The 27,133-nt window shown below is 33.2% G+C and overlaps 1 protein-coding gene across 1 annotated transcript in view; it reads right to left on the bottom strand.

Moving 5' to 3' along the window:
- Nucleotides 1–25,826, bottom strand: part of LOC125055260 (silk gland factor 3-like) — a 148,628-nt gene extending 122,802 nt beyond the window's left edge. Inside the window, exon 1 of the mRNA XM_047657642.1 lies at nucleotides 25,720–25,826. Within this exon, the coding sequence (XP_047513598.1) occupies nucleotides 25,720–25,734 (15 nt within the window). The 5' untranslated portion in view covers nucleotides 25,735–25,826. The remainder of the gene's footprint in view (nucleotides 1–25,719) is intronic.
- Nucleotides 25,827–27,133: the final 1,307 nt, after the last annotated feature.

Here is a 27,133-nt window from a genome sequence, read left to right as displayed (position 1 = left end):
ACGAAAATATGGTTTATATAAGATTATTATCGAAACGAACTCTCACTAATAAATAAGAAATCTATTTAGAAAGAACGCCTACGTATTGCGGTAAGTTTTTGTAATATAATTTAGTGCAGTAAAAGAAATATGGAGAGCAGTGTTGGCCTAGTCGCTTCAGAATGCGACTCTCATCCCTGAGGTCGTAAGTTCGACCCCTGGCTGTGCACCAATGGAATTTCTTTAACATTTAACATTCGCTCGAATGGTGAAGGAAAACATCGTGAGGAAACCGGCTTACCTTAGACCCAAAAAGTCGACGGCGTGTGTCAGGCACCATAAGATTGATAAATGATCATGAAACAGATACCAGCCCTGCGATTCTGTAACACACTCACCGCTTCACGAATGATTTCAGAGCGACCGTTGATGCGAAAACGCTGTGTGAGTTTGAAAAGTGAGTTACAGAATCGCAGGGCAGGCCCGAAGCGAACCTAAAAAGTTTGTAGCGCCACTGATTTATTTTAAAGAAATATTTAATATGCAAACATATGTTATTGACAGTAGGAAATATACAATAATTTCTGGGAAATACACGGCTTTATTCACTTAATTGCAATGAAGGATTATGACAATATTAATTATGTATTCAAATGTGTGAGAATTACCTGTAAGCGCTTCAAAAGGAAACTGGCAATGTACTGCCAATTAAAACAATATTATTTGTATTAGATATTGTATTATACTGTGGCTTTGTCTTTTCTCTCTTTTCATGGTGTCATAAACACAATTTGACAAAAAGAGATAATTATATGTTTTATAGATTAAGGACTTGTCATCTTTTAATCTATTGTTTTGGTTAAGTTTAGTGATAAGGCATTACTACAATTGTTATGCAGAATGGTAACCATGGTAACGAACAATACTATGTTTAAAGAAAAAACTTTTTAACCGAATTAAAGTTGTGTATTATTATAAATTTACAATTATTTGACATAATTTTAAATCTATCCTAAGGATAAAGGTTATGTCAATCAAAGACAATACTAAATACTATGTTTGTTTCATGATCTATATATAATATGGCCGAATCGGTTGTTTCTAGAGTCGAATAGATATCGTGTAGGACTTGTTTATGTTTTAAAGTCACACACAAAATTAGGGTTAACACATCCCATTTGTTGACTCCTTCTTTCGAGATTTAAATTCATATTTTTAGGTAATTGTTGATATTTATTTTAACAATGACCAATACGTGTACAAAATATTATATTTATAATGACGCACGTTTTTATTGTATCCGTAACATTCCACTTCAAGACCTAATTAAATGGTATTAATTATTCTTAGGTATAAGTGTTAATTTATCCTTATATCCACAACAGATAAGTCTGAGGTCATCTTTTAATATAAAAGGTCCTTAGATACATTTGTATTAAGCGATTTGTCTGGCCACTTGGACCGCAAATATCTCCTCTTTGGTTAGGAATTCCAAATTGAATTTTTTTATTTTTTTTATTAATTTATTTTATTTATTTATTTATTTAATTTTCCCGTTTTATGTTTTATTCTTTGCGTCACTCTATTTATAAAGTGGAAAATTGAAATATCGCGTTTTTTACGAATACGAATTCCGCCGTGGCACCAGTTCTGTAGAAACGGCTCGAAGGATTAATAATAATAAAAAAATCTACTTTTTGTTCCTTCCATACAAAAAGCCAATTTCATAAGTAAGGATCTAATATTAACGTGTATGTATTAAATTAAAACTAAATATTGGTCCAGTTGATTATATCTTTATTTTACAAGTGTTTATTAGTTGGAAGTGGAAAATTTTGTGATGCATAGTCCATTTATTGGTGCATGCTGAAGGCTTAATCACGTTCGAATTAACACGTTCACTGCGGCAAGTAAAATCATAATTCTTCATCAGGTGCGGCGGCGGGCCAAAATGCGCCCCCAATGATATTTCCGCCGGTGCGTGGCAGGTCTTTCTAGACCCAACAGCACTAGGATAGATTAAATTGCTATAACTTTGTGGAAACATAATGTATAATATTTTTTTTATATTGTTAGAATGACCTTGAACCCAACTTCCTTAGGTTTGATTCGCCCCGGGATCTGGCAAACAGGAAATGAGAAATTTAGCAGGAAAAGCGGCAGGCCGATATCGACCTGAACCGCACTAGAATGTATTTTTAGTAGTGATGGGACAGAGAAATAAGGGGATATCGAAAAAAATACAGAATTATCGTAAAAGAACTGAAAAATGTATTTTTTTACTTATGTATGCCTGTCTTGGAAACAGAAATACTTTTTATTTTTCTTAGTGGAAAATATTTCTTCATTGCTGTCACTATCACTGTCAATAACTGCAAGGCGAATTACTCTATTTACAAAATTTGTATTTTTCTTGTATTGCTTGCCATCGTTGATTATATCGAACGCTACGTTAGATCAGTTAGATAGCACAACACTAACTGGCCGGGCGCGCGCTCTGTGCGGTATCGGGTCGCCAACTGCCTGTTGGGTGGGCGGGCTGAAATAGGCCCACTGCCGCACTCAGCGGATGCAAAGCAGCGTCAGTGCGTGGTAGGTCGATAAAAGCCTGCCGTTATGTTTTGATGGGGAAAACCTACAATTTTGACCGCAAGATGAAATATATATTTGTCCCTGTCGAATTTTTACAAACACCTGAGATAATCGTTACGCACCAGCGAGAGGGACATAGATTTCTTCGTCCGCACCAGCGGAAATACCGCGGCAGGCTGATATCGGCCTGTTACGCAGTGAACGTGTTAAAGGGAATGAAACCGCGGGACCAGCCCTGCGATTCTGTAACTCACTTGAGAGCGACCGCCGATGCGAAAACCGCTGTGTGAGTTCGAAAAGTGAGTTACAGAATCGCAGGGCAGCTCCATCTAGCTAGTAATAGAAAATCAACCTTTGATATATTAATTTTTTTTTAATCATTTTTGAAGGAGAAATTGACGGATTTCCTTAAAGTTTTCGATATTCCTTCTATTCCTATTCGTCATACCCTTTGAATTTTTGTGGTTTACCCTTTGAAGAAGAAAACCGAATTAAACATTAATTGATAACCAAAAAGTAAAAACGGCTCATAATGCCATTTTACCAGTAGGTTTCATCAAACGCTTTAAAATTGGTACACAGCTGAACTTGGATCGGCTCTTGCACTGTTAAGAGTCTAATAAAAACCTAACTAACTTTATAAATTACAGTACCTACAGGTAGTACTGTGTCTTTTTTTAATTTTTATCATCAGCTTCTGCTAGCATTAATAGACTGAAAAATAAAAATATAATTCAAGAAGACATTTTAACTTCTTAATCTTTGTACAGATACCGGAAAACATCTTGAACAAATTGTCCAGAAGCGATTTTTAGATATCACTGGGAGGGGGGGCGGAGGACGGTGGTGCGCGGCGGCGGGAGAGTGACGTGTCGATCGCGTGATTGGTAAATCAGTTGATATTTGTGTACCGCGCTGCATTACGATGCGCAAACTTTCCCTCAATTGTTTAATGCTCAAGAAGTTTGCCGGTATCTGTATATAAGTTTGAAATCGACGTCCTCGTGGACAGGAAAACTGTCTCCGGTTTATGTTTTATGAATTTCTAATTCATATCATGTTAATATGGATTTAAGCGAAATCGTTTTTATTTCAACTACGTAACGTTTCAAATGGTGTAGTCTCATTTCTTGCAAGTAGTATGTAATTAATTAGATATGATAATAAGTATAAACTTTAATGTTTGAAGTAGAAAATGCTATTTACATATCCCCCACACTAAATGTAGGCACTGCAAGCGTAACGCAACTATACAGCATGGTGCGTCCTGAAACAGTCATACTATGTCTTTGTATCTCTCTCTTCAGTCGGTATGTCTGAGGGAGGTGGTCAGCAAGGAAACATCTGGACAATCTGTTACCATTGGTTTCTGTCCATCACCTATCTTATGACATATCATGTGTATATCAGGGCGATGAGTCTTTCACTTGATCGGTCCATCTGGTTGGTGAACGGTCACGTGATCTTTTGCCTTCTGTGTTACCAACCACGATGTGTTTCTCCAAGTTCTCATCGCCTCTGCGCATTGTACGGCCGAAATAAGATATAATTCGCTGTTGATAGACAAGCGATGAATGTATTAGTACGCTTCACAGTCCACGGTATTCTTAGAATTCGCCTCCAGACTTTATGTATCATGTGTGAAAGGAATTCTTGTGGTAAAAGCGACAATTGTTCTAGTACCCACCTACCCTATAGTAATATTAACAATACCTATAACAAAATCAATTAATATATCTTGTGTATCTCCCGGAATCAGTCTATTGTCCTATTAATCCAAAAGAAACCGAAATCTTATCGAATTAAAATACTCTCTAATAAGAGGCTCTGTTTAAACAAGACGTGACTGAAAATACAACAATGTCGTTACAATATTGTCCTCTATCATTAGAGGAGATTAACCCGGCATTAGTATTGCACAACTAACATTAAAACCTTATTCTGCATCGATTTTATTTATACCAGCCACGGATGAGAGAGTATTGATTAATATTATAATGAGCTTCACGAATAATAGCCTCGGTACCGCGACGTGGCGATCCTCAAACTTTTATGACCGTTGTCGTTTCATTACGGAGTTTTTCAAGCATGGCTGTATGAAATCGTCAATGTATATCGCGTGGTAATGAAGATTCGTTGTGGAAGACAGGCAGTGGTGAGCAGCGTGAAGGCGACGGGCAGTAATTGTGTATAGTTACAGATAATGGAAGCGGTCACGGGTGCAATTATTTATCTGCGCGGGTTGATTTGCGTATCGGCCGCGTAGTGTTCCCTGGATGGTAATAACACGTTCGGCGCTGTCCACCAAATTGCACTATATCATATTCAACTGAACATTCTTCATTAACAATCATGATAGGGTTCGGTTATTTATGAAAGCTTATTATAGGAAATATTTTCTTGGTGCAGGAAGTTCTAAATATATAATAGTATATTTTGAGTTGTTTCAATCGTTTTAATAGATGTATATCTATGTAAATGGTAAACAACGAAGATGTCATCAACACTCAGTCATAGAAGGGATGATCATTAATTTGTTATTATTTACAACAATAAACATAAAGCACGAAAAAGCGAAGTGAGGCTGTATCGCTAATTCAGGCAACCTAAGCTAAAATCAAAATCCTTTTGGAAGTGACTCCTAGAGTTTTTCCTGAGATACCTCCAATAGTTTAAAGTTAGAGTATACCCCTACCTCAAAGGCCGGCAACGCACCCACTAAAAATGGGTCTCCATGGGCTGCAATGACTGCCCGTATGTTCGTTTGGGGACGTATTCGTATTCAATATAAAAAAAACTAAGAGGAACACTAAAAATCAATGGTGATATAAAGCTTATTTATATGTCTATGTGTGCAACATATAAGTCTCACACATAGACATATTTAGGTTTGATATACATTACATTTTTTTGTATATATCTAAATAGCTTAGTGGTAAATCTCAACCCAAGAGCTTTCGCAATGTTTTCTATGTACGCAAAGGAACTTTGAATAATATTCAATTATAGTAAATTAAATACAGTATACACAAACCGCACATTGATTTAAGCAAATAAGTAATAGTCACGTATATTTTGTTACGTGCAGGTCAGTGGTTCTGCGCCCGCGCAATGTTAGTCATTAGACAATCACTGCACCGCTGCGACCAAGACAATCACAACGAGTGATGATCGATTTGTTATCGATACTTTCATCATCGAATATAACGTTTTTATTAAATTTTTCTTTTATATTTACTTTTGCAACTCCTACAACTTACATTAATATTAATCTAATGATTAATTAGACAGTAAGACATGAAGGCTAACTAGTTAAGATCATTTATTAATTGAATGGAAAAGCACAAAGTGTCTTAGTTCAAAGTATAGTTACAATATTTGAAATTTCCATAAACTAATAATGTGTGACAAAGTCTAGCCACATATTAAAACGCGACAAATGTAACAAATGCAAAGTTTAAACAAACGTAATGATTATATAATCAAGTTTTAGAACGTATGTTACGTTTCTGGAGGCACGGCAGTCGAACACATAAATGATATGGTTCCCTAATATCCACGACCCAATAAATAATATAATATGAATTACTTGAAAGATAGGTACATTGTGTTTTCATGCGATGGCCAAGTCAATCAATTTTTTTAAAACATAAAATATTTTTAATATTGATATACTTTAAGATATTGTTAGGTTAGCTAATTACGTAATAACTTAAGAAAGAATGTCCCTTGTAATACTGTGGCTTAACTGAATAAATTAAGCCACAGTATTACATTGTTTTTTTTTTTCAAGTTTTGGTGCCTTTTTTTCTATAACCTTAAATAAAATATATTAGTGTCAAACAGTTTAATTGATTAGGTTAGACTACTTTTAAATAATAGTTCATCAGGCAATGTGAAAGTTATCGATATGCCTATCTTGGTGCTAACATCACTAAACTCTGCGCGGGCGCAAGCCGAGCGCAGTCTCGATTGGATTTAGTTTAATCACAATAAAGCACCCGCGTATGGGCGAAATTATGGTAATACCAACTCCGACGTTGTTTATACTCTCTATTTAATGATAGCTGCACTATTTTATAGCAATTTGCTGTACGGTATTTTAATCTATTCTAATGCAGTGCTCGTGCTCTGAGGTCGTGTATTAGTTTGTCAAACAAATCTCGAAAAATATTTATTTAATTTTCACGAATACTTCATGTAATTATAAAAAGTATCTGATATTATTCAATACAAATTGTACTTACGTACATCATTACAATTATCATTACATACGTTTGTTTATAAACGAAACTTTTTTGGAATAATCTAATTCAGCCTGCCTTTCAGTCTATAGATTGCACTCCGGAGAATGCTCATTGGAACTACACAATCTGATTCTGTCATCCCCTTTTAAACTACGCTCGTCTACAAACACGCTGGTTTCACCTCTTTATTGTCGACATCCCCAATTGCCGCACTAGACGTATTGCATTGTTTCTAGTGAAAACAGCAAGGGAGTGGAAATCCTTGCCCAATCTCTTCTAAACAGTAAAACCTAGGTTCAAGTGGTGGCTAAACAGGCCAGCCGTACCGTCCAATAGGCCGCATCTCAGTTAACATCATGTGGGATTGTGGTCAAACGTCAGTTCAGTTCTTTTTTGCTTTTTCTTGACCCGCTAAAGTCACAGTATTTCAATATATACATAAGTCGTGTATATGACTTAGAAGTTTGAAAGCTTAGCAAAAGTTCTTTAATTAATTGGTTTACGGAAGTACTTTTAAGTAGGTAAAACCATTTTGACGAATATAAACTCATTAGTAACATAATTAGACATCTTAAAGGCGAATCACCTTGTTTCGCGCAAAACATGACTTTTGAAGAGCACAAAACAAGGGAATTACAAAATAACAGATAATTAATAAATTAGACTTGATCGTGTGTTCACTTAAATTGTAAATAAAAGTCAGTTATAAAGTATCACAAATCTAATTTTATAATTCATACACGTAACGCTTTGGACTCCGACGGGTAAAAGTTGGGCGTTTTTAATCAAACGAAAGAAACAAAATTGCTACTGAAATCACCATTCACTTGAAACTCATTCAAACATTCTCCAATCGACTTTCGGTCTATCAAAAGACTCTAGGAAGCAATTCCTTTCCTTTCGCCGGCTCTTTTACAATTATATTGTTTGTGTTGCAATTTGTTGAAGGGTCGGTGAGAGACAGTGCCCGGTTATAATGGATGCTAGGCAATACCTGTAATCATACACCATCCGTGATTAAGATTAGGCATGTTATACACAAAATAAGGCAGCGTTTTACAAGCACAAAAAGCATTTTTAAAACAAATTTTAATTCGACCTACCATGTTAAATATGAAATTCCCACTAGGGCAAAGAACTTTTTATGTAACAGGGGGCAAATGGGCAGGAGGCTCATCTGATGTTATGTGATGCCATGGACACTCACACTGCCAGACGGCTCGCAAATGCGTTGCTGGTTTTACCTTTTAAGAACCTTTTAAGAATTGATACGCTCTTTTTTTAAGGACCCCAAGTTGCACTGGTTCGGAAAGACTTCAGTGGGCAGCTGGTTCCACATAGTGGTGGTGCGTGGCAGAACTGGCTCAGTTGTGGTACGACGGACGTCGAGGTCATATGGATGGTAATTTGTATTCTGCCTTGACGTCCGATGATGAAAAATCATATGTCTAATCACTGACATAAAATAATTAAATTACACTGAATGCTTAGCATTGTGTGAGATCTATTTTAAAATTAAATTTTACCTAATTTAACTACAACGTAAAAAGAATTGGAGCATGAGGGCAAAGGTCATTAATTGTAATTTTATAATATATACAAGTGTTTTGTCGTAAAGTGAAAATTGTTCCGTTATGAAACCACTTAGGTAACTATAAACAAGGCAATTTATTTATATAAATATATTTAATCTCTCATTATTAAAATAACAAAGAAATTTAATAAATAAGAATAAAATGATTTCACATTTAATGGGAATTCATTAATTATTAATAATAATTTCTTATACAAAAACATTTATAATTTCCTTTGTTGTATCATTTCAATAATATTATAGAAAGCAAAAAGCATTTAGTTCAATTCCCAGGAATGTAACAATAAATTTCCTATTATATTAAATTTTTCTTAAGCTTTTGTAATAATTTTCTGTGAAATAAATGTAGATAATTATAAAATATTTTCGCTCGATTGAACAGAAATAAATAAAATATTACCGACTCCCATCAAAATAATTTCTGATACATTTGGAAATGTTAAGCTTATTATAAATATCGTTTAAAGATAAAACCGTCGTATATCATAAATAAATCCATTAATTTAGCTAATGATCAAGTATTATCCATGGGAGAAGTATAAATTATTAAATATTTTATTTCAAGTATTTTAATTAATACTATAGCGAGTTAATATAAAATGTGGTTATGTAAGAGAGAATGTATTGATGAACTTTCGCAGGCGGCTTTGAGTTATTTTATACTATAAGTCAGCTAGTGATTAATCAGGCTCTTTTCAACCCTGAGATCGTGTTTTCGAACTCCGACCCACACTTTGCCTATATAAAAAATCAACAAATTACTTTGCAATAATTTCTTAGAATGTCATCTATCTATCTATATATATAAAAATGAATTGTTGTTCGTTAGTCTCGCTAAAACTCCAGAACGGTTGGACCGATTTGGCTAATTATGATCTTGAAATATTTGTGGAAGATCAGGGAAGGTTAAAACGGTAAAACGTAAATAACAATTACAGAAACATACTAAAAACGATAATTGAATTTTCCAATAAAAACTGTTCTTAGTTGGGAAATTTGACGTCTTTTTAGAAATAAAAAATTGTCATATGGTGGTCATTTACTCGTATTTGTAGATGCTTTCAGAAATATGTGTTTCATAGTATTACTTTTATATACATACTCTTTGGTCTGTTTTAAAAGTTTTGACACATATATATGTTGGTGAAACAAAGTTCACGGGGTCATCTAGTTTATAAATAAAATTAGCCTTCATAACTATTTTGAAAATAGTTTTACATAATTATAAATCTATGTTAAAATATTCTTTGTGGCAAATTCAGTCAACACAAAGGAAGCGACTACACAGAGACAATGTTTGGGCAAAACATCGAAAATCCTAATTTTGGAATGAGCGGAATGGTTGTATAAATTAGTAATATATTGGTTGGTGGTCAAACGTGGTTGAAGGAAATTCGCAAAACATTTCGTTCGATTCCCGGTAAAAGTGCGGGTGGCCACACTTTGTATGCCGTCTCTATACTCTCTGGCTGAATGGCATCAGCGAATCGCTTACTAATTTGTTTTTTTCATCTTACAGTGGGCAATCGGGCAAGAGGCTCACTGAGCTAATGCCATGGACACTCACACTGCTGAAGGCTCGCAAGTGCGTTACCGGCCATTTAGGAATTCGCACGTTCCTATCTTGAATGAGCCTAAGTCGAATTAGTTCGGTAGTAGGTAGGCAGGTGGTTCCACATAGTGGTTGTACGCAGTGTCGCAAAAAGCGCTAAGTTGTGGACGTCAAGGTGATACGGATCTATATGTTAAGGAATTTTAATGAATAATATGAAAATAGAAACAAAATTTTAATTAGACCAATCTTATTGGTAGTTATTCGCAAATCAGACGCAGTTTTGATTCGATTGTTTTTGCTGTGGTTACGAAACATTGTTACGTTTGTTTTATTAAAAAAACAGCAGAATTCCAACTTTGCGACAATAGATATAGATATGGACATAGACAATAGATATAATACATCGTGGTAACATTTCAGTACACTCAATAATAATATTAAATTATTACCTGTCAGTTGAATGTGTTCTCGCCAATCATCGTTGCTGAAAAGCACTGAAAACTATGTTGTATTAATTCGCGTTTATAACCCTTAAAGCTTTATTTAAAAATACAACACTCGAGTAAACTAATTTAAAAACATATAAAAATGTTTTAAATGTGTTGTCTAGAATGTTATTATTAAAAGTTTTTAGATTATATTTTTCTTCCGTTTTTAAGCTCGTTCTATCAATTTTAAATATAAATGCTATTTTCTATATCTATGTTATTTAATAACTCCGGCTTATTTTAAGAGACCCAACCAATTGAGCACGTAAAGTTGCTCATGTATCAGCCAGCCGGAAACAATTGTTTAAAAAAAACTAACCTAGGATCCATATAAGCCTTTGTCTTTTTCTAATACATATTTTAATTAAGCTTGACATAATATAACAATACTTTTGCATGCGAACAAGATATGGAAATTTTATATTCAAACTGGCTTTATTATACTTAATAAGTATTAAAATTGCCTTTATTAATTACTCATTGGCTCGATTTGGTGCAGCTGCGCGTGCGCAAAAAACAGCGTCCCGTCGACGGTCGGAATGTCTGAATTAATGCCACTGGGGGACATTACGCCTACAAATTATGAGATTTACTCCAGCGCCATGATACCGTCGCGTATACAAGGTATTTACCCTTTAAGTACATTTTAATGATAATTCATGTATACGAGAACGAAATACATATTTTATGCTAAGTCCTCTCTTTTTGTCCTTGTATCTTCTCTTATCATCTCCTTACACAATACCTGAACCACTCTGGTGTGGTACATTTAATGCGAGTCCATAGAAGAAAGTGTATGTTGCTTCCTTGGATCTTCCTTTCAATTATATGAACAAAGACGTAATACGTGATCTTTGGTATTTTACAAATATTGTTGCTACATGAATGCTTTGTGACTCATAGAAGTATGCGTCGAACGAGTTATCTTGCATTACCTAAAATACGTACGAACTACGGCAAAAAAATGTTTACCTACGAAGGCGCACAGCTGTATAATAAACTAACCACAAATATAAAAAATATTACTTCTTTAAATTCATTCAAATCGAAGTGAATATGTTAGACAAAATTACTTTTGAATTCATTTCATATAATTACTTTTAATTCATATGACTAGAATTTTATGTTAATCTAAAGTATTATTCTCATGTAAGTGACATTTTTTGGGAAAAGTCTTTCAACCTATGCTTTAATGCGTTTGGGTGGTGGTTTAGATTCACAAATCAGCCCGGCAGATGGCGCTGCAGTCGGTATCTAGGTTGATATCTTGAAATATCCGAAACATCCTTGAAATGGCCGGTTTTTTAAAGTCTTACGCAATCTTGCGCGCTCTTCTTTCCAGTTTTTCTCGTTCTGTATATAATATTCGTGGCGGTGAACAGCTGGGATAATGATATGACCTTTTTTAATATATAGTCCAGGTTTAACAGACGTTATACTGGTCGTAAAGTAACCACTATTTAAAAAAATCCATCATAATAAGCTTCGATTAAAGCCGGAGATTGAACACAACCTCAGGGATGACAGTCGCAAGCTATAGGCAAACACTGCGCTAATATTGAGTAGATAGTTGGCCTTAATGCCCGGGATACACGAAGCTAGTTTTTCAAGCTAGGAAAGCAGGCTAGTACTGTCCTGGCTTGCTGACCTGGCTTAGGACACGCTAGATCTGTTAACATAAGGCTAGGATTATTTTAAGCTAGTACTATTGCAATGACCGAGGTGACCACACGTTCAAAATAGCTCAGAAATGAAGCTTGTTTTGTCTACACGAAGAAGTACTAGCTTGCTAGCTTACTGACACAAGCTTGCTATCCTAGCTTGAAAAGCTAGCCTCGTGTATCTCGGGCATAATTCTAAATAGATGCAATTATTGACAACATTTAATTAATTCGTATGATAGTAAGTAGGTTATTTGATAATTTTTTGTAGCCTACATAAATAGCGAATACTTCATCAATTCAGTAATTATGATACTTAGTGGCTATGTCTAGTTTCTTGAATACATTGTGGGTATTTTACAAGCAACATTTTTATAATTTTTTTGTCTATAACATTTGCTGGACTTTATGGCTAGTAAACCCACCTTACCTACACATAAGGACAGAGGTTTGGCCACAATCCCACCTGTTGTTAGATGCAGATGCAGCCTATCGGACCCCTGTCGAGGAGATGCCTATGTAGCCGCCGGGTAAATAAACCGATGTTATACTACTTAGGAAAAAGTTCCACGGGACTCGGGGCTGTCAACACCGAAGGGTTGAAACTCCAGCGTGCTTCTAGACGAACGTAGTTAAAGATAGAGGACAAGTGTTTGTTTTTAATTTCTGTTATTATTATTAATTACTTAAGATGTCATGTGGAACATGGTGTAATGGTTGCAGCTCCTTACAAACGTTGTGTAAAAAAACATGGCGATTAAAAAGAGTGGCGGAGAGTTTATTGCCTGTTCTTCTCTTCCGTTCTACGCCCTTGATTTGAGAACTGGCACTAAATGTTAAGTTAGAAGCATTTCATATACATTTCTTTTTTTTGACGATCATAAGTGTACAATGTGTTACCTATATGATTAAATGATTTTTGAATTTTGAAAAGGGTATGACGGAATATGAATTATTTAAAATACAACTTGGTATTAAGTTTCAGTTATGTTAGTAAAAGATCTATTTGCTTATTCTATATTAAATAGCGAATAATTCAGTAATTATGATAATTAGTGGCTATGTTTAGTTTGTTGAATACTTTGTGGGTATTTTACAAGCAACATTTTTATAATTTTTTGTCTGTAAATTTACTGGACTTTATGACTAGTAAACCCACCTTACCTACACATAAGGACAGAGGTTTGGCCACAATTCCACCTGTTGTTAGATGAGATGCAACCTATTGGACGCCTGTCGAGGAGATGACTATTTAGCCGCCGGGTAAATAAACTCATGTTATACTGTCACTTAGGAAAAAGTTCTACTCCTGTGTTCACGAAACTACGATCTAAATCGTATAGTGCGGCAATTGGGGCTGTCAACAACGAAAGGTTGAAACTCCAGCGTGCTTCTAGACGAACGTAGTTAAAGGGTATGACGGAATCACATTGTGTAGTTCCAAGATGCATTCTCCGGAGTGCAATCTATAGAAAGAAGACTGAATGACCCAGCCATGATGAATTAAATAACTATAAAACTATCTGATAATAACATAGTTTCCTAAATTTATACTTGAATTATTTAAGACACTACTTGGTATTAAGTTTCAATTACGTTAGTAAAAGATCTATTTGCTTATCATATGTTAAGATACAAAAAAACAATGGCACTACCACCTTTTAGGTCTGGGCCTCAGATCTGTGTATCTGTTTTGGCATTCTTCTGATAGGCAAGTAGCCCTTAATCAATCTTCTGTGCTTGACACACGCCGTCGATTTTTTGGTTTTAAGATCTCCCGGTTTCCTCACGATATTTACCTTTATCGCCCGACAGTTAACTACACACATGAAAAGTCCATTGATGCACTGTTCAAGCCTACGACCTTAGAGATGGAAGTTAGACGAACCACTAGGCCAACAAAGCTCCTTATACATTAAGATAATACCACTCCGATGACTAAGAACACTCTTAAATGACTGATCAATGTCAGATAATATATAACTTTACTGTTATTACCTTAATATATATTTTGTTGAAAACAAACAAAATAAAAACTTTATATTTCAAATCAAAAGGTATGAATGAATCCGCCATTGAAGACCAATTGTAGGTTTTGTGTGCGCAAGCGGCACTCAACTGGTTATCATACAAAAACCTTTCAATGTTCCGTTTAGAACATCATGGTGACACTAATGAATGTAATTAAAAAGTATAATGTATCTCAATAACTAGTCTCGACTTCATAAGTAAAATGATATTATGTTAAGTGAAATATATATGCATATGGGATTTCAAAATTATGTCCCTACCTACGATAGCAAAATAATAATTGTTCCGTCGGGAAACCAAGAACTTCGGGATTTACGCGTTAACATCTACCACGAAATATTACGATCTATCCTAACTTAAGACTAAGAAGTAATTTAAAACTAATCTAATTTACTAAAAAGGATATTTAACATAAGAAACACACAGGCTCTATTAAGGGGAATACAGTCTGTTCGGTGTTATATTGTTTATAGAAAAAGTCCGTTGCGCGAAATAATGTTTGTTATTTAAAATGTTTTCGCGGATTAAATGTAAAATTTTTCAACGGTGACATCTAGGAATTCTGAAGGAAACTTCGTCTATAAAGCAAGCAATTTATCATAATACAGGCATTTACGCTTATAAACATAATTAGTATCAGTTAGTAGACACTCGCTGTTCGATTAATAGAATTAAACGACCAAACGTGACCCATTCGATATTTATTAAGGGTCATTGGTTGTTAAATTGATATTTTTTTATATAAGTATGTGAGTGTTGGGTCTAGCATACATAGTTATATAAATTTAAGATTCCTTCCATTAACTATAATACATATAGTTTTCACATAACCATCGGAACCTATTTAAATGGATGTAAAATTGTTGTTGGTAATTTTACTACCTTAGGGAATTTATTCATGATGATAAATTTCATATATAGCTACTTTCGTTTGGGAAAATTATCGTTTTTAAGCCATCCCTGATGTCGTAGGGTCGAACCCATAAACCACTGAACTTTCAAACTGCTATGTTGGCTATGTCCATTAAGAATGAGATTTAGAACATACCCAAAAAAATACTCGAAATGGTAACCGCTTTCAAAAATCCGAAAAAAAAATTATCCATAAACAGATCCAGATCTGAGGCCCAGACCTAGAGAAATGTGTGTGAATTTTATATATTAATACACAAAACGCATTGAATTCAAAATCGATATTTAAATTACAAAATAGTCCCAACGTTTCGAATATAGTAGAATAACAATTTGATAATTAAACACGTTTATATAATAAAGTGTATTTTAACATGATATTAAAGTAAAGGTGTACCTCTAACTAATTAATGATATATTAAGATAGGGGCGAAACGCAGACATCGATTTCAATTACGGTTACTGGACCCTGTCATTGAGTTCGTCAACATGATTCTTATCTTATTTATGGGATAAAAATCAACTAAATCTTTAAAATAACAATTTATGTAGAAGAAACTTTATTTTTATTTATTCGTGGCAATGAATATGGTTATTTATTTCCGTTATATATTATTAACTCTTGCTTCAATCTTGTCCTATATGTCGTATAGCAATATAATAAACAATATTATAATAAACAATTTAGCTTTTGGTACAAGGGATACCATTTGTAAAATATTTTTTTCTTTTTACATTATAATTTCGTATAAAAGGAAACCTATTCAATGAGGTAATTATCCTTATCTTATCCATATTTTTATTTAATTTAATCTTTAATAATAAAATGATTAATAATAATATAATAGGTCTATGATGAATTGAACAACTAGTTTCAGCCACTTCTTCAAGAGGACTTCGGCTCAACTCCAGTCATTTCAAGTTCAGTTCAGTACATATTTGTGTTTATAGAAGAAATTCATAAAAATAGGTTACCAATGGCTAGGAGTTCACGGGACTTTGCTATCAAGAATATCGCGTACCCATCAGTATTACCTTTTTTTCTGAAGATATACTAAGTGTCATTATAATAATAAATATATGTTATAAAGTAATTAGGTAATAAAAAGTCATATAAGATAACATCACGTTTGTAATCGACAAGAAACCAGCGATGTTGACTCATTAACAAGTAACAACCAGTTTGAGACATTTCTCGGAACATCGACTCTAGAAATGAATAATAAGCAACGCAGCCTCGCATTTGCATACAATAATATTGCATTAATCAAATCCTACGCGGCGTCAGCTTCAAGAAAATTGTACAACGGCCAATAAGACGCGAGTATTTCAAACTAAGAACGCATTGCGGACGAATGCGAAGCGCGCGCGCCGCCTACGAGGCACGCCTATCTCCCTCCACCCTCCACTAGGTCTATGATACTAGTTGGACAAGTAAAGCCTATTTCAACAATGCTCGCGCATACATTAAGCCTGACATAGCTCTCACTATGATTCAGCGCATGCGCTCCACTATGGCTTCTATATGGCCCTAAATGGTTTAAGTACATTGCATACGATTGTGGTCATTATAATTCCAACTGAACGTATGTAATTTCTATAAATAAAGATTACATATATGACTTGCCTGGCTTTTAATTAATACCTATATAATAAATGTGATACCTTTTCAAAACATCGTTAATTGAAAATGATGATATTTGATTAATGGTATAACGAACGTAGAGATTTTGACGAAATTAATAAATAAAGAAAAGTTATAACACCTATAGAAAACTATGAAGATCAAAAAGTCTCAAAAAGACCCCAGGCTCAAAGATTCTTCATCCTTATTTTTCGAATCCGAAATAATATTGTAGAGTTGTTATAAAATTAACAGCTACAACCACTCGTAGTAAACTTAACCCCAATCCACTTGCGATATTTACAAAAGCGAAGAAGTGATATTTTAACCCAATAATGAATCTTAAGATAACCCTTAGTAGAAATACTATAATCATACACATTACCTTATAGGAGGAGTCGTCTAGCGCCAGCTCCATAAAGGGCGAGAAAGTGGCTCAAATCAATCGCAAGCGCCAACCTGCGACACCACCGAGCTAAAGCTAGTGACAAGCTAAATACTTGATATAATAACTTGATTTAGGAACTTACGATATGGCGCGAGACAATACATTAAAACTCGTTCGAAAGTTCGACTCGTTCTAACAGTAAATTAAATAATAATATTGTCAAGCAATCAAATTTCTCAATCATTCCACATGAGCGTAGTTTTATCGTTTTACTGTAGAAGTTTTATCGAACCAATTCGACTTTCGGTCTAAAAAAGGCCTACCAATTTTTGAAAGGCCGGCAATGCATTTGCGAGCTTTATGTTAATGTCCATAGGCCGCGGTTTCACTTAACATTAGACGCATGGAATGCTCTATGGCGTTCCATATATCGTGATATCAATAAAAACTTGTGCAGCTATTTTTTTAAATATATGCTTACGATTGTCTCTTCTTAAAAATTAGGATATGGTGAAACATTACTCAATTTTCGTACGCAACAAACTAATTGTTTAATGTAAAAATCTTCACATCTGGTTACATTCATTTAACTAGTAATATTGACTTAACAACCTATTTTTATTAATAACAGTCAAATGAGATTGGATAAGAAAAATAGAAATAAAATCAGATTTGACGTTTAGCAAAATTATTGTCTTGTTTTTTCTGCTAATAAATTTGGGTTAAAAGTGTAGTTTGAAACACTAATTTTTAACCAGGTTATCATTTTGATAAAAAAACCGTTTATTCATGTAACTAAACATAACACTCAAATATACTGTATATTACTAAATTTAAACTAACTATTTTATTTCAACATTAACAATTTTATTAACCTAGGTACATAGTATTAATAAAAATAATTAAAAATTTATAAAAAGAAAATTAAAACAAATTTGAAAAGTTTTGTCCCTGTGACAGTGTAACCTTTAACGCTGGAATTTTGGTTATATATTATATGTTCTAAAAATACTTTAAGAAAAGCCTTAAAAAAGAATAACGAAGAGTCTGAAAACGTCTTCGAAGTCTTATAGTTTAGTTAAAATCAGTCCTACCGTTTAAAACCTATACCAATAAGAGTTGACAATATATCGTAATTAAAAACATTAGAATCAATAAACTTTAGCAACAAAAAGGTCCCCTTAACACGAAACAAGTGCGAACAATTAGCAATGTATCATAAACAAGCATCAAACCTGGCTAATTGGCCTCACCCCTGCCCACCTGAGTATTCAAATGGTAATGTGTATGTTAATGCGCACACCGGGACCGGCCAAAGTGATGCTAATTGATTGATCGTGGAATGATAATAGACACGTTATATCGCTGCAAAGCGCAGTATGCAAATTAAATTTCTTTATCGGCGTTCATCTAATTAAGTGTTTGTATCATTGTCGATGGTAATTGAATTATGCTTTGGAGATTTTATAGAACAGTTTTGTTTATTAAATTAAATACTGTGTTTAGAATGTTGCCCTAGAGGATGTAACATGCAACCCGTGAAATCGTTTCTATGTGCGCATTTAAATCTTGCTCGTACGGTGAAGGAAACCATCGTGTGGGAAGAGTTGTGTGATAGAGACTATACACCTACTTTCCTATTAAAAATTAATAATCACGAAAAGATACAGAAATTTGAGGACAAGGCCTAGAAGGCCCAAGTTAACGAGTATCTAGTTGATAAAAGGGCCTGGGACTAGTGCTAGACAGGCTGCTTCTAATTAATTTGCGATATTTGTTTTAAAATAAGTGCTGTTTAATGATTTGCTATTTTAAAAGAGTACCGACAGTTTTTTACGCCGGCTTTTTCTCTCGGCCTACACCCTCTGTCTTCTTTGCCGATGTGTAGGAATGTCTAAGTATTCAAATTTAATGACGTGGAATAAGTGATACCTGTACCTATCTTATATACATATACTTATACATATTTTATTTTATTTTTATTTAAAAAGGTCGCGCCACTCTAGCGCCACTCTAGTATGATTCCGCACACAGTATAACGCAGACAAGCGCGTACTTTGGCAAAGTACAATACATAAGTTACGTTCTATTGATTCGCCCTATGAAAAAGTGAAGTGACTTAGTGGTTCCCTGGACTACTTCTCGTAGTTTTAATTTCCATAGATTAAGGATAGTTGACATATGGAATGCTTAGTTTTAAGTTTCGCGTAAGTTACAGCTTGACAAGGGTGATAGCTGTCAGTCTTATTCGCGTTCTAGCCATTAGGAAGAAATGGAACGAAGGGATAAATAGTTAGAACATATACTTATTTAAAAACCGAAATTAGCACAATTTATAAGAGAGTGATGACAGATAAATATTTCCTAGAACTGATACAGGTTATATTTCAATAAGACAGTCATAAGACGATAAAATATTCCTAATAAAAATGTAAGTCAAGATTTAGAGATTATTTCATAAAACTACGGTACTGTCACAGATTCTATAGAAACAATATAATGGTGTAATCCTTTTTGATTATATTATTCAAATAAACATTTGTAAATATTATCTTTTAAAAAAAAGCTGTTAAATAAAATAAATAATTGCGGTAGTTATTTTGTTACCTAAATTACGCCTTTTATATTTCCCTTAAACACACATATATTTAAATTCCCTATCAGATGAATGAAATGATAGTCAAGTGCTATTTCCGGGGGCTGATGGTCAGATAATGGTAATAGTATGCAATGCACAATGCACGAGCGCGTAATGCGGATATTATAACAATTAATCAGTAGGTAACGTAACACAATAATTAATGTTACAAATACTATGTTTACGCACTGTGCCTTATTGTAATAATAATTATAATTATTCAAAAAAATTGTAATATACCTACATATAAAGGTCAAGGTACCTTCCATACTAATCTAATTATACTAAAAAGAAAAAACATTAGTAGTTTTTAAGTACATTGTCTTGCCAAAAATTCGTACAAATTATGGAAAGAGTATGGTGACGTTTTGGACCGCCACTATTTCATAGCCTGCCTGCGTCACGCCAAGTGACTTTTGAAGTGCTTTATGACTGACAGTAAATTATAGATTTGTCTATTTGTGTGTAGATTTGTGTGATATTGGTTTATTTATATGTTTTTATTATTCATTGTTGTTGCTTCTGTTATCATGTTTGGTTTTGTGTTAACGATAATAATCTTCGGTACTTTGAGAGGAAGCGAGAAATAAATATGACAGAGCAATATTAAAATCTAATTTATTATTCAAAAACATTATCTTAAATACTAATTACACCTAATTCACACATACATGATATTATTCTAGTGAGCTGTAGGTGTATCGCGCATCTTCAGATGTTAAGATTTACAACACACGTGATCCATGTCAGCAGTTGGTTGAACATTCAAATGATGAAATCTGAACATATGTTATGTGTCTTAGATTCTTATTCATATGTTTTAAAACTGTAAAAGTAAGTTAAATTATAATTAGGCGCGAGCATATAATTTTGGTTTCATAAATTCAACTCGAATATTCATATAAAAAATATCCGAAAGAAACACAGTGAGTAGGTCAGCGAAATGTTTGCAGAGGAATGATAAGAGATAAGCACGATAGACACACCTTCTGATATGGACGGACATTTTACTATCTCTTACAATTCGTAGTTATTCATTTTATTTTAAATCCTTTGATAACGTTTGCCGACGAAACTTTTTACACTTTCATACCTTTAATAGATATTTAAGATTACCAAAAATATATTTAAACATGTAAAATATAACAAATTAAATGAATTAGTGGCGCTTTAACCTTTTAAGGTCTGTGCCTCATTTCTGGACCTGTATCTGTATTTTTTTTTATTATTTGTCAGTTTAATAGGCAAGTAGGTGATCAGTCACCTGTGCCTGATACACATCGTTGACCTTTGGGTCTAAGGTAAGCCAGTTTTCCTCACGATATTTTGCATCACTGTTCGAGCGAATGTTAAATAAAGATTTAGAGTTTTATTAATAAAATGGTTATTTGCAGACTAATAAGCTTAATTTAAAACTTAATAAATGAATAACTAAATAATTAATTTTGTTGTTCAAGAGAAGAAATAAATAACTGCTTAAAACAGGCCCGTACTTCATCCACGCTTTTGTTTAGAACTTTCTTTTTATTTAAAAATTATATCCAGGTTTCTATATAAAAGTTAATTGATGACTAATCTTCTAACAAGATTCATACATTGCCAATACTTTTTAAATTTTATACATACGAGCATCTTATTGCGCATCAGTAAATAACAAGAGAGCATCGTTATTACATAGAGTTAAAGTGAAATACTGAAGAATAGAATAGGCTTAAATATACAAATAATTGAAACTAATATTTACCTTGGTTTACGCAAATACACATCTGAATAAAACTTCTTTAACGGGATATTTTGAGATTAATTAAGTTCCTTTAGTAATCCACAGTACATTTATTGATTTATTATTGAAAAAAAACCAGCCAGAATCAGCCTTATAAAATAGGCATGCCCATATCATTTTATTAATAATAATAATGTTATAAGAATAGTGAAGATTTAAAAATGACAATTATAGATATTATTGAAAAAAGTTAGGGTCTGTTTACAGTGTTAACTAACTATTCAGAAACAAGAGACCGCTATATATGTCAAAATCCAATACATGTTGCGTACGTCTGACTTAGCGCTGTCTCATTTCTTTAATAAAATCGCGATTATAAAGTTATTTAATAACTCATATAATGATTCAAGCGTAGCGTCTACATTTCTTAATGGGGACTATTATATAGATGACAATAATCTAAATACTAAATGACCCAGATATTTCTCCATGAATTGATAGGCTATCGGGGTTCGCACAGTGCGTGAGTATTCGCGATGGAAATGCACTATCGTTGTACAAACATGATTGATATCTGTTTGTTTGTCGAATGTGGGTCAGGTGCCACACCTGTTGATATCATAGTTTAATTGACCTATCTGCATATTAACAAATAACTTCCGACTATTCATAGATTACGCCCAGTGGACAAAGATTAATCAATTATAATGTTAAATAGCTTTTAAGAGAGCAAATATTCAATTTTCAAAACAAACTTTAATTAAAACCAATTTACTTAATTTAGCAATTTAAAATATAAAATATGCGAATTATATTTTGTCTGAGTCACCTGTCAAATGTCAAGCCCGAACAACTGTCAAAGTTGGCGGCAATTTCAAATTAGAAATAGAAAATGCATCATTAGTTTTGATTCGCCGACAACTAATCTGACTAAAGATGTCTGTATTATTCTGATGACATCTTAACCAAGTTAGAAAAAAAATAAATCCTATAAATTCCCACATAAAGCATACCAATTTTCATCACTTAACTAATCAATAAGTTTTAGTAAGTTAAAAATAGCAACTTGAAGCGGTTTGGAGAATAAATATGGTTTCCTTAAATTGTAACGATACCATATCTCTCTCACACTTATCTTGATCACTTAACGATACTGATTTGCAAAAGTAAAAAATACTTAATAGATAATTAAGAAGTATTTAATTGGCATAGTGATAAACTTCAGGCCGTACTGAGACCTTAAGCGGATACTTTACGATTAAATACATACTTTTTTGCATTCATCTATTAAGAGCACATATCAGTTGATACATAGATAACGTCTGGATGGATTTATCGAGTAATTTGGATACTTTAAGTAAACAAGCCGGTATTATAGCAAAAGCTATCTAAGACTTTCATAGGAATTACATTTGATTTGACGTTTGGACGTGGACGAGTTCCTTTATATGTGAGCTAGGCGTTATAGAAGTTTACAGTTTTATTTAAATAATTTATAGTAATTTAGTATACGTAAAATCGTATCGTAATTCCAGAACTATATTACTCCATTAGGACGGAGTGACGCACCAGTAGGTGCAGCCCTGCGATTCTGTAACTCACTTTTCGAACTCACACAGCGGTTTGAGAGCGACCGCCGATGCGAAAACCGCTGTGTGAGTTTGAAAAGTGAGTTACAGAATCGCAAGGCTGGGTATCGAAAGCTTCATTGACCTAACTTAAAGCTACAATTGAAATTTTCATAGAAAATTCAGGTTTATAATATATAATTGTCATTACCTGACCCTTAAGTTAATTTTCACTCCAAAAGCGATACTAAATTAAATTATATTGTTAATACACAGGGAACACGAAGCTATAACCCGGAGGTCTTAGGTTCTGTTACGGGTCAAATACATAGTAATAGTTTCCAGATGCACTTTATTGGTATGAAAGCGAAAATGCCATCAGGATACGCGCAACAAGTGTTTTGTATAAATTTAACTGGTTCTCTTCTATTCGTTATTTGCTATCCTCAATAAAACTGATATTTGTATTGATTTGCGAATATCATTGTGAAACGTTTTTGTTGGAGGCGTGAGACTTAATAATTAATAACAAAGTATAGTAAAGTATTTAGACAAGTTTGTCATGTTTTTTGTTACTAACAGACTGTCCTGTACAGGACTTTATTTTATTTATTATTGGATTGCAGTATAAGACGAAAAAATTGAATTTATACTAACAAGAAAACTTATATCATTTATTGATTATACCTAGGTATAATATTTTCACTCTAGGTCATATTAATTTATTCAGCGTATCATATATTTAAATGATACTAGCAGACCCGGAAAAGCGTTGCTGTGGCTAAGGTTTTTGTTATATTACATAGTAGTAAAATATTCAAGGGAAACGGTAGGAGAACACCAGTCATGGGGCCCACTATGCCTTTTTGGTGGTCATGCCATTAAATTGTAGCTTATGTGAAACGTTGCTACTCTGTTAGAATTATGACTGTCAAATAAAAAACAAATAAAATGTACTACACAAATTAATTAATTTTTCGCTGAAGCTCTCTGTCGCTGTTAATTTTCAAAATTAAAGTTTAGTAGAGACTATTTCATTTTGTGTTTACACACACACTACCAAACGACATTATTAATCAAATAAAAACAAATTCCAAATTTAAACATTATGAGACTTACACATTTGAATTTAAGTTTTATTTTCCAAAACAAGGAACAACAAACAATTGTGCAATCTAAATTAATATAAAAGCCAGCCATTAACTTAACGTATAACAAATCAATGTTTTCCGAGCCATAAAACGACACAAGAACTCAATAATGAATAAACTATTGAATGAGGCCGCCCATTTAGTGACAAAAAGTTGAAATTCTCGATACAAAATTATAAACAAAAACAGAAACGTGAACGCCCGGAAACGCTGAAGCAATTATCACATAAGTAAGTTTATGTTGTGCCGTGTTGTTTCCGAACGAGAATGAATTTAACATTTATAACAAAAAGCGATCAACCGGCCATTGTTTCATTAATATATTTAGTTATTAGCATTAACATGAGCGATTCATGAGAATACATTGCTTTTTAATTCGTATATTGGTCATTTTACTATACAATGGTTTAGCAGCATAAGATGTATTGTTATGTGTATTTTAAGAAGTGTGACATGTTCACTTGGCGCTGTAAGTCATTTGATGCGACTAAATAGAATGGACGAAGAGTGGACTGTATAGTTTTTCTTGACTGTTTAGTTTTTGTAGAAGTATTGTCACCCTTTATTGAGCAGTGTTGGCCTAGAGGCTTTAGCGTCAACTCATCTCTGACCGAAAAGTCACACACACATGCACAGGAAGCTGATCACCTACTTGCTTACTAGATTAACGAATAATCATGGAACAGATTAAGAAATCTAAAGCTTAGACCTAAAAAGGCTGTTGTGCCACTGATTGTGCATAATGCACTCTCAGTTGTAAATTGCACTCTTAGCTATCTATAGATATTATTTGGTTGTTACGACGATATGGGAAGTTTAAACGTAACTTTTAATAGTATTTGAGTATAAGTAAATCCAATATAAGCTTATTTCGAAATTAAGTTTGTTTTCAGATTTTATAGAACCGACAGAATCAGCCGATTATAACCAATAAGTTTATAAACAAGAGTTGAAAAAAGCTCAAATTAAAATCATATTTTTAAAGAGCTTTGCAAATACTTATTCTTGTAGCGAGTTTTTTTATCTTAATTACAACCTATAATTGTTTAAAATGTCGCGGTGAAAATTAATACATGTTTAATTCATTAGTTCATTAAATATATAAAATACATACATAATAAAAATGAACTTTATAACAAGATGGGCGCCTAAACCTTTTATTTAATTTGCTAACATGGTATCAAATTTAATAAAAGCTTTAGTATGGTGTAGAATCGTGAAATTAATTAGATATTCTAATTTATTTCACGATTCTACCAATAAACTAGACCAATAAACTCGCACATATTGTGTATGTAATAAAAAAATCAGTAGTGTATACGCTCGATAGGATGATGACATAAAAAAATCGCGGGGCCAATATTAACTGAAAATAACTATAATAAATACTAACTGAATATATTTACTAACACATAGGGTAATTAGATAAAAACTGTAACAGGAAATAAATTAAGGCTTAAAATAAAATAAACTGTATAAAAATTCATTTAGAAATGTTCGTCATTTTATCATCCTACTATCGTCACAAGCTCCGAATGCTCCTAGACATATACATATATAAATATTACCTGACTCAAATCCATGTCGTAATACACAAGGCACTAACACAAACAAAACGCGCGTGTGTGTCGGTCACATGGAGTCAGACACCCGGTTCACAACTAACTGGACATCTTACGACGTATCGGCCCTACATCAAGATAATCTTTATCAATTTATAACACATTTTAATGAATATTTGCGATTGTTTGACTAGCCGGTGTATAACTGTCGTTAATCTTGACATTAATGTATTTGATACCTATCATTTGTGCAAGGTAGCTACTGTATGTATAATTTAAGCCCTGCCTGAATTATAAATGCAACAAAAAATCTTGTATGGACATATGAAATACAATCCATACATTATGAAATACTATTATAATAGGCTTTAAAGCTTTTAGGCTCCATCTTTAGAATAAGTATTCTTCTTCTTTTAGTGCCTCTCCATTACTGGAGGTAAAACTAACAATTAACTAATTATTTTTAATAGATCTATTGAGTGGTTTTAATACTTATTAAAACCACTCAAAAGATCTATTATTATTTAATAATGTTGATTTATTATATTGTTTGGGGGCCCTTTTGGGACATATTATAAGTTTACCTTTACCGTGAGCAAAACATCTAGTGAACATAGAAAGAATTGTACCGGGAATCGAATGCAAGTTCCGTTGAAATCTTTACGCTTGATTTTATCATAAATATAACATTTCTTTGAAACAAGGTTTAATTAATACAAAATATTTCTTTATTAAGTCATATAAGAGCTCCTTTGCGACTGTAATGAATTCTATTAACTTGTTATTTTAATATACGCTTACGTAAATCTCTGTAGCTAAACAATTCTTAGGAAATTTTCCGATAACATTTCCAATAGAATTTTATTTTTCGATTTTAAGGTTTGAAGGCTATAATTATTTTAAATATAATAACTAAATACAGGATATGACTTTTGAAATTGTGTGTTGTTCAGCCCCAAAATGAAATGTTTACAAATTCTTATTGTTATCAAGTTAGCTTGAAATTCTGCGCAGTAGTTTTGCAATTATTTTCTACCTGGTTGTCTACGATTGTTATTATAATAATATTGAACCAGTCAAAATAGTTAGGATTTTAGTAGGAATTTCCCATTGTGTCCTAAGTTTCTGCTTATATCGCTTGCTTGTTATAGTTAGATAAAAATCTCATGTGGTGTGGTCGATTTCGTAACGGCTTGACGAGATATGAGAGAGTGAAAAGGTGATTAAAGCGTCCTTGTAAAGTTTTCGAGGAAAGCAACTTCACACTACGACGAAAAGCTACTATTTCTGCATATATTATAAACAAATAAAAAACCTTCTAAATATTTGAATAGAAATCACAACTTACATTTTGATGATCAATGTATATTGTCTAAATTCACAAATATTTTATTTATATCAATGTTTGTCAGCGTGATGT

This window comes from Pieris napi, chromosome 13 (assembly GCF_905475465.1).
Source record: "Pieris napi chromosome 13, ilPieNapi1.2, whole genome shotgun sequence".
NCBI classification, from domain to species: Eukaryota; Metazoa; Arthropoda; class Insecta; order Lepidoptera; family Pieridae; genus Pieris; species Pieris napi.
Note: the sequence above shows the minus strand (reverse complement) of the source record. Positions and strands in the feature narration are given on the sequence as shown.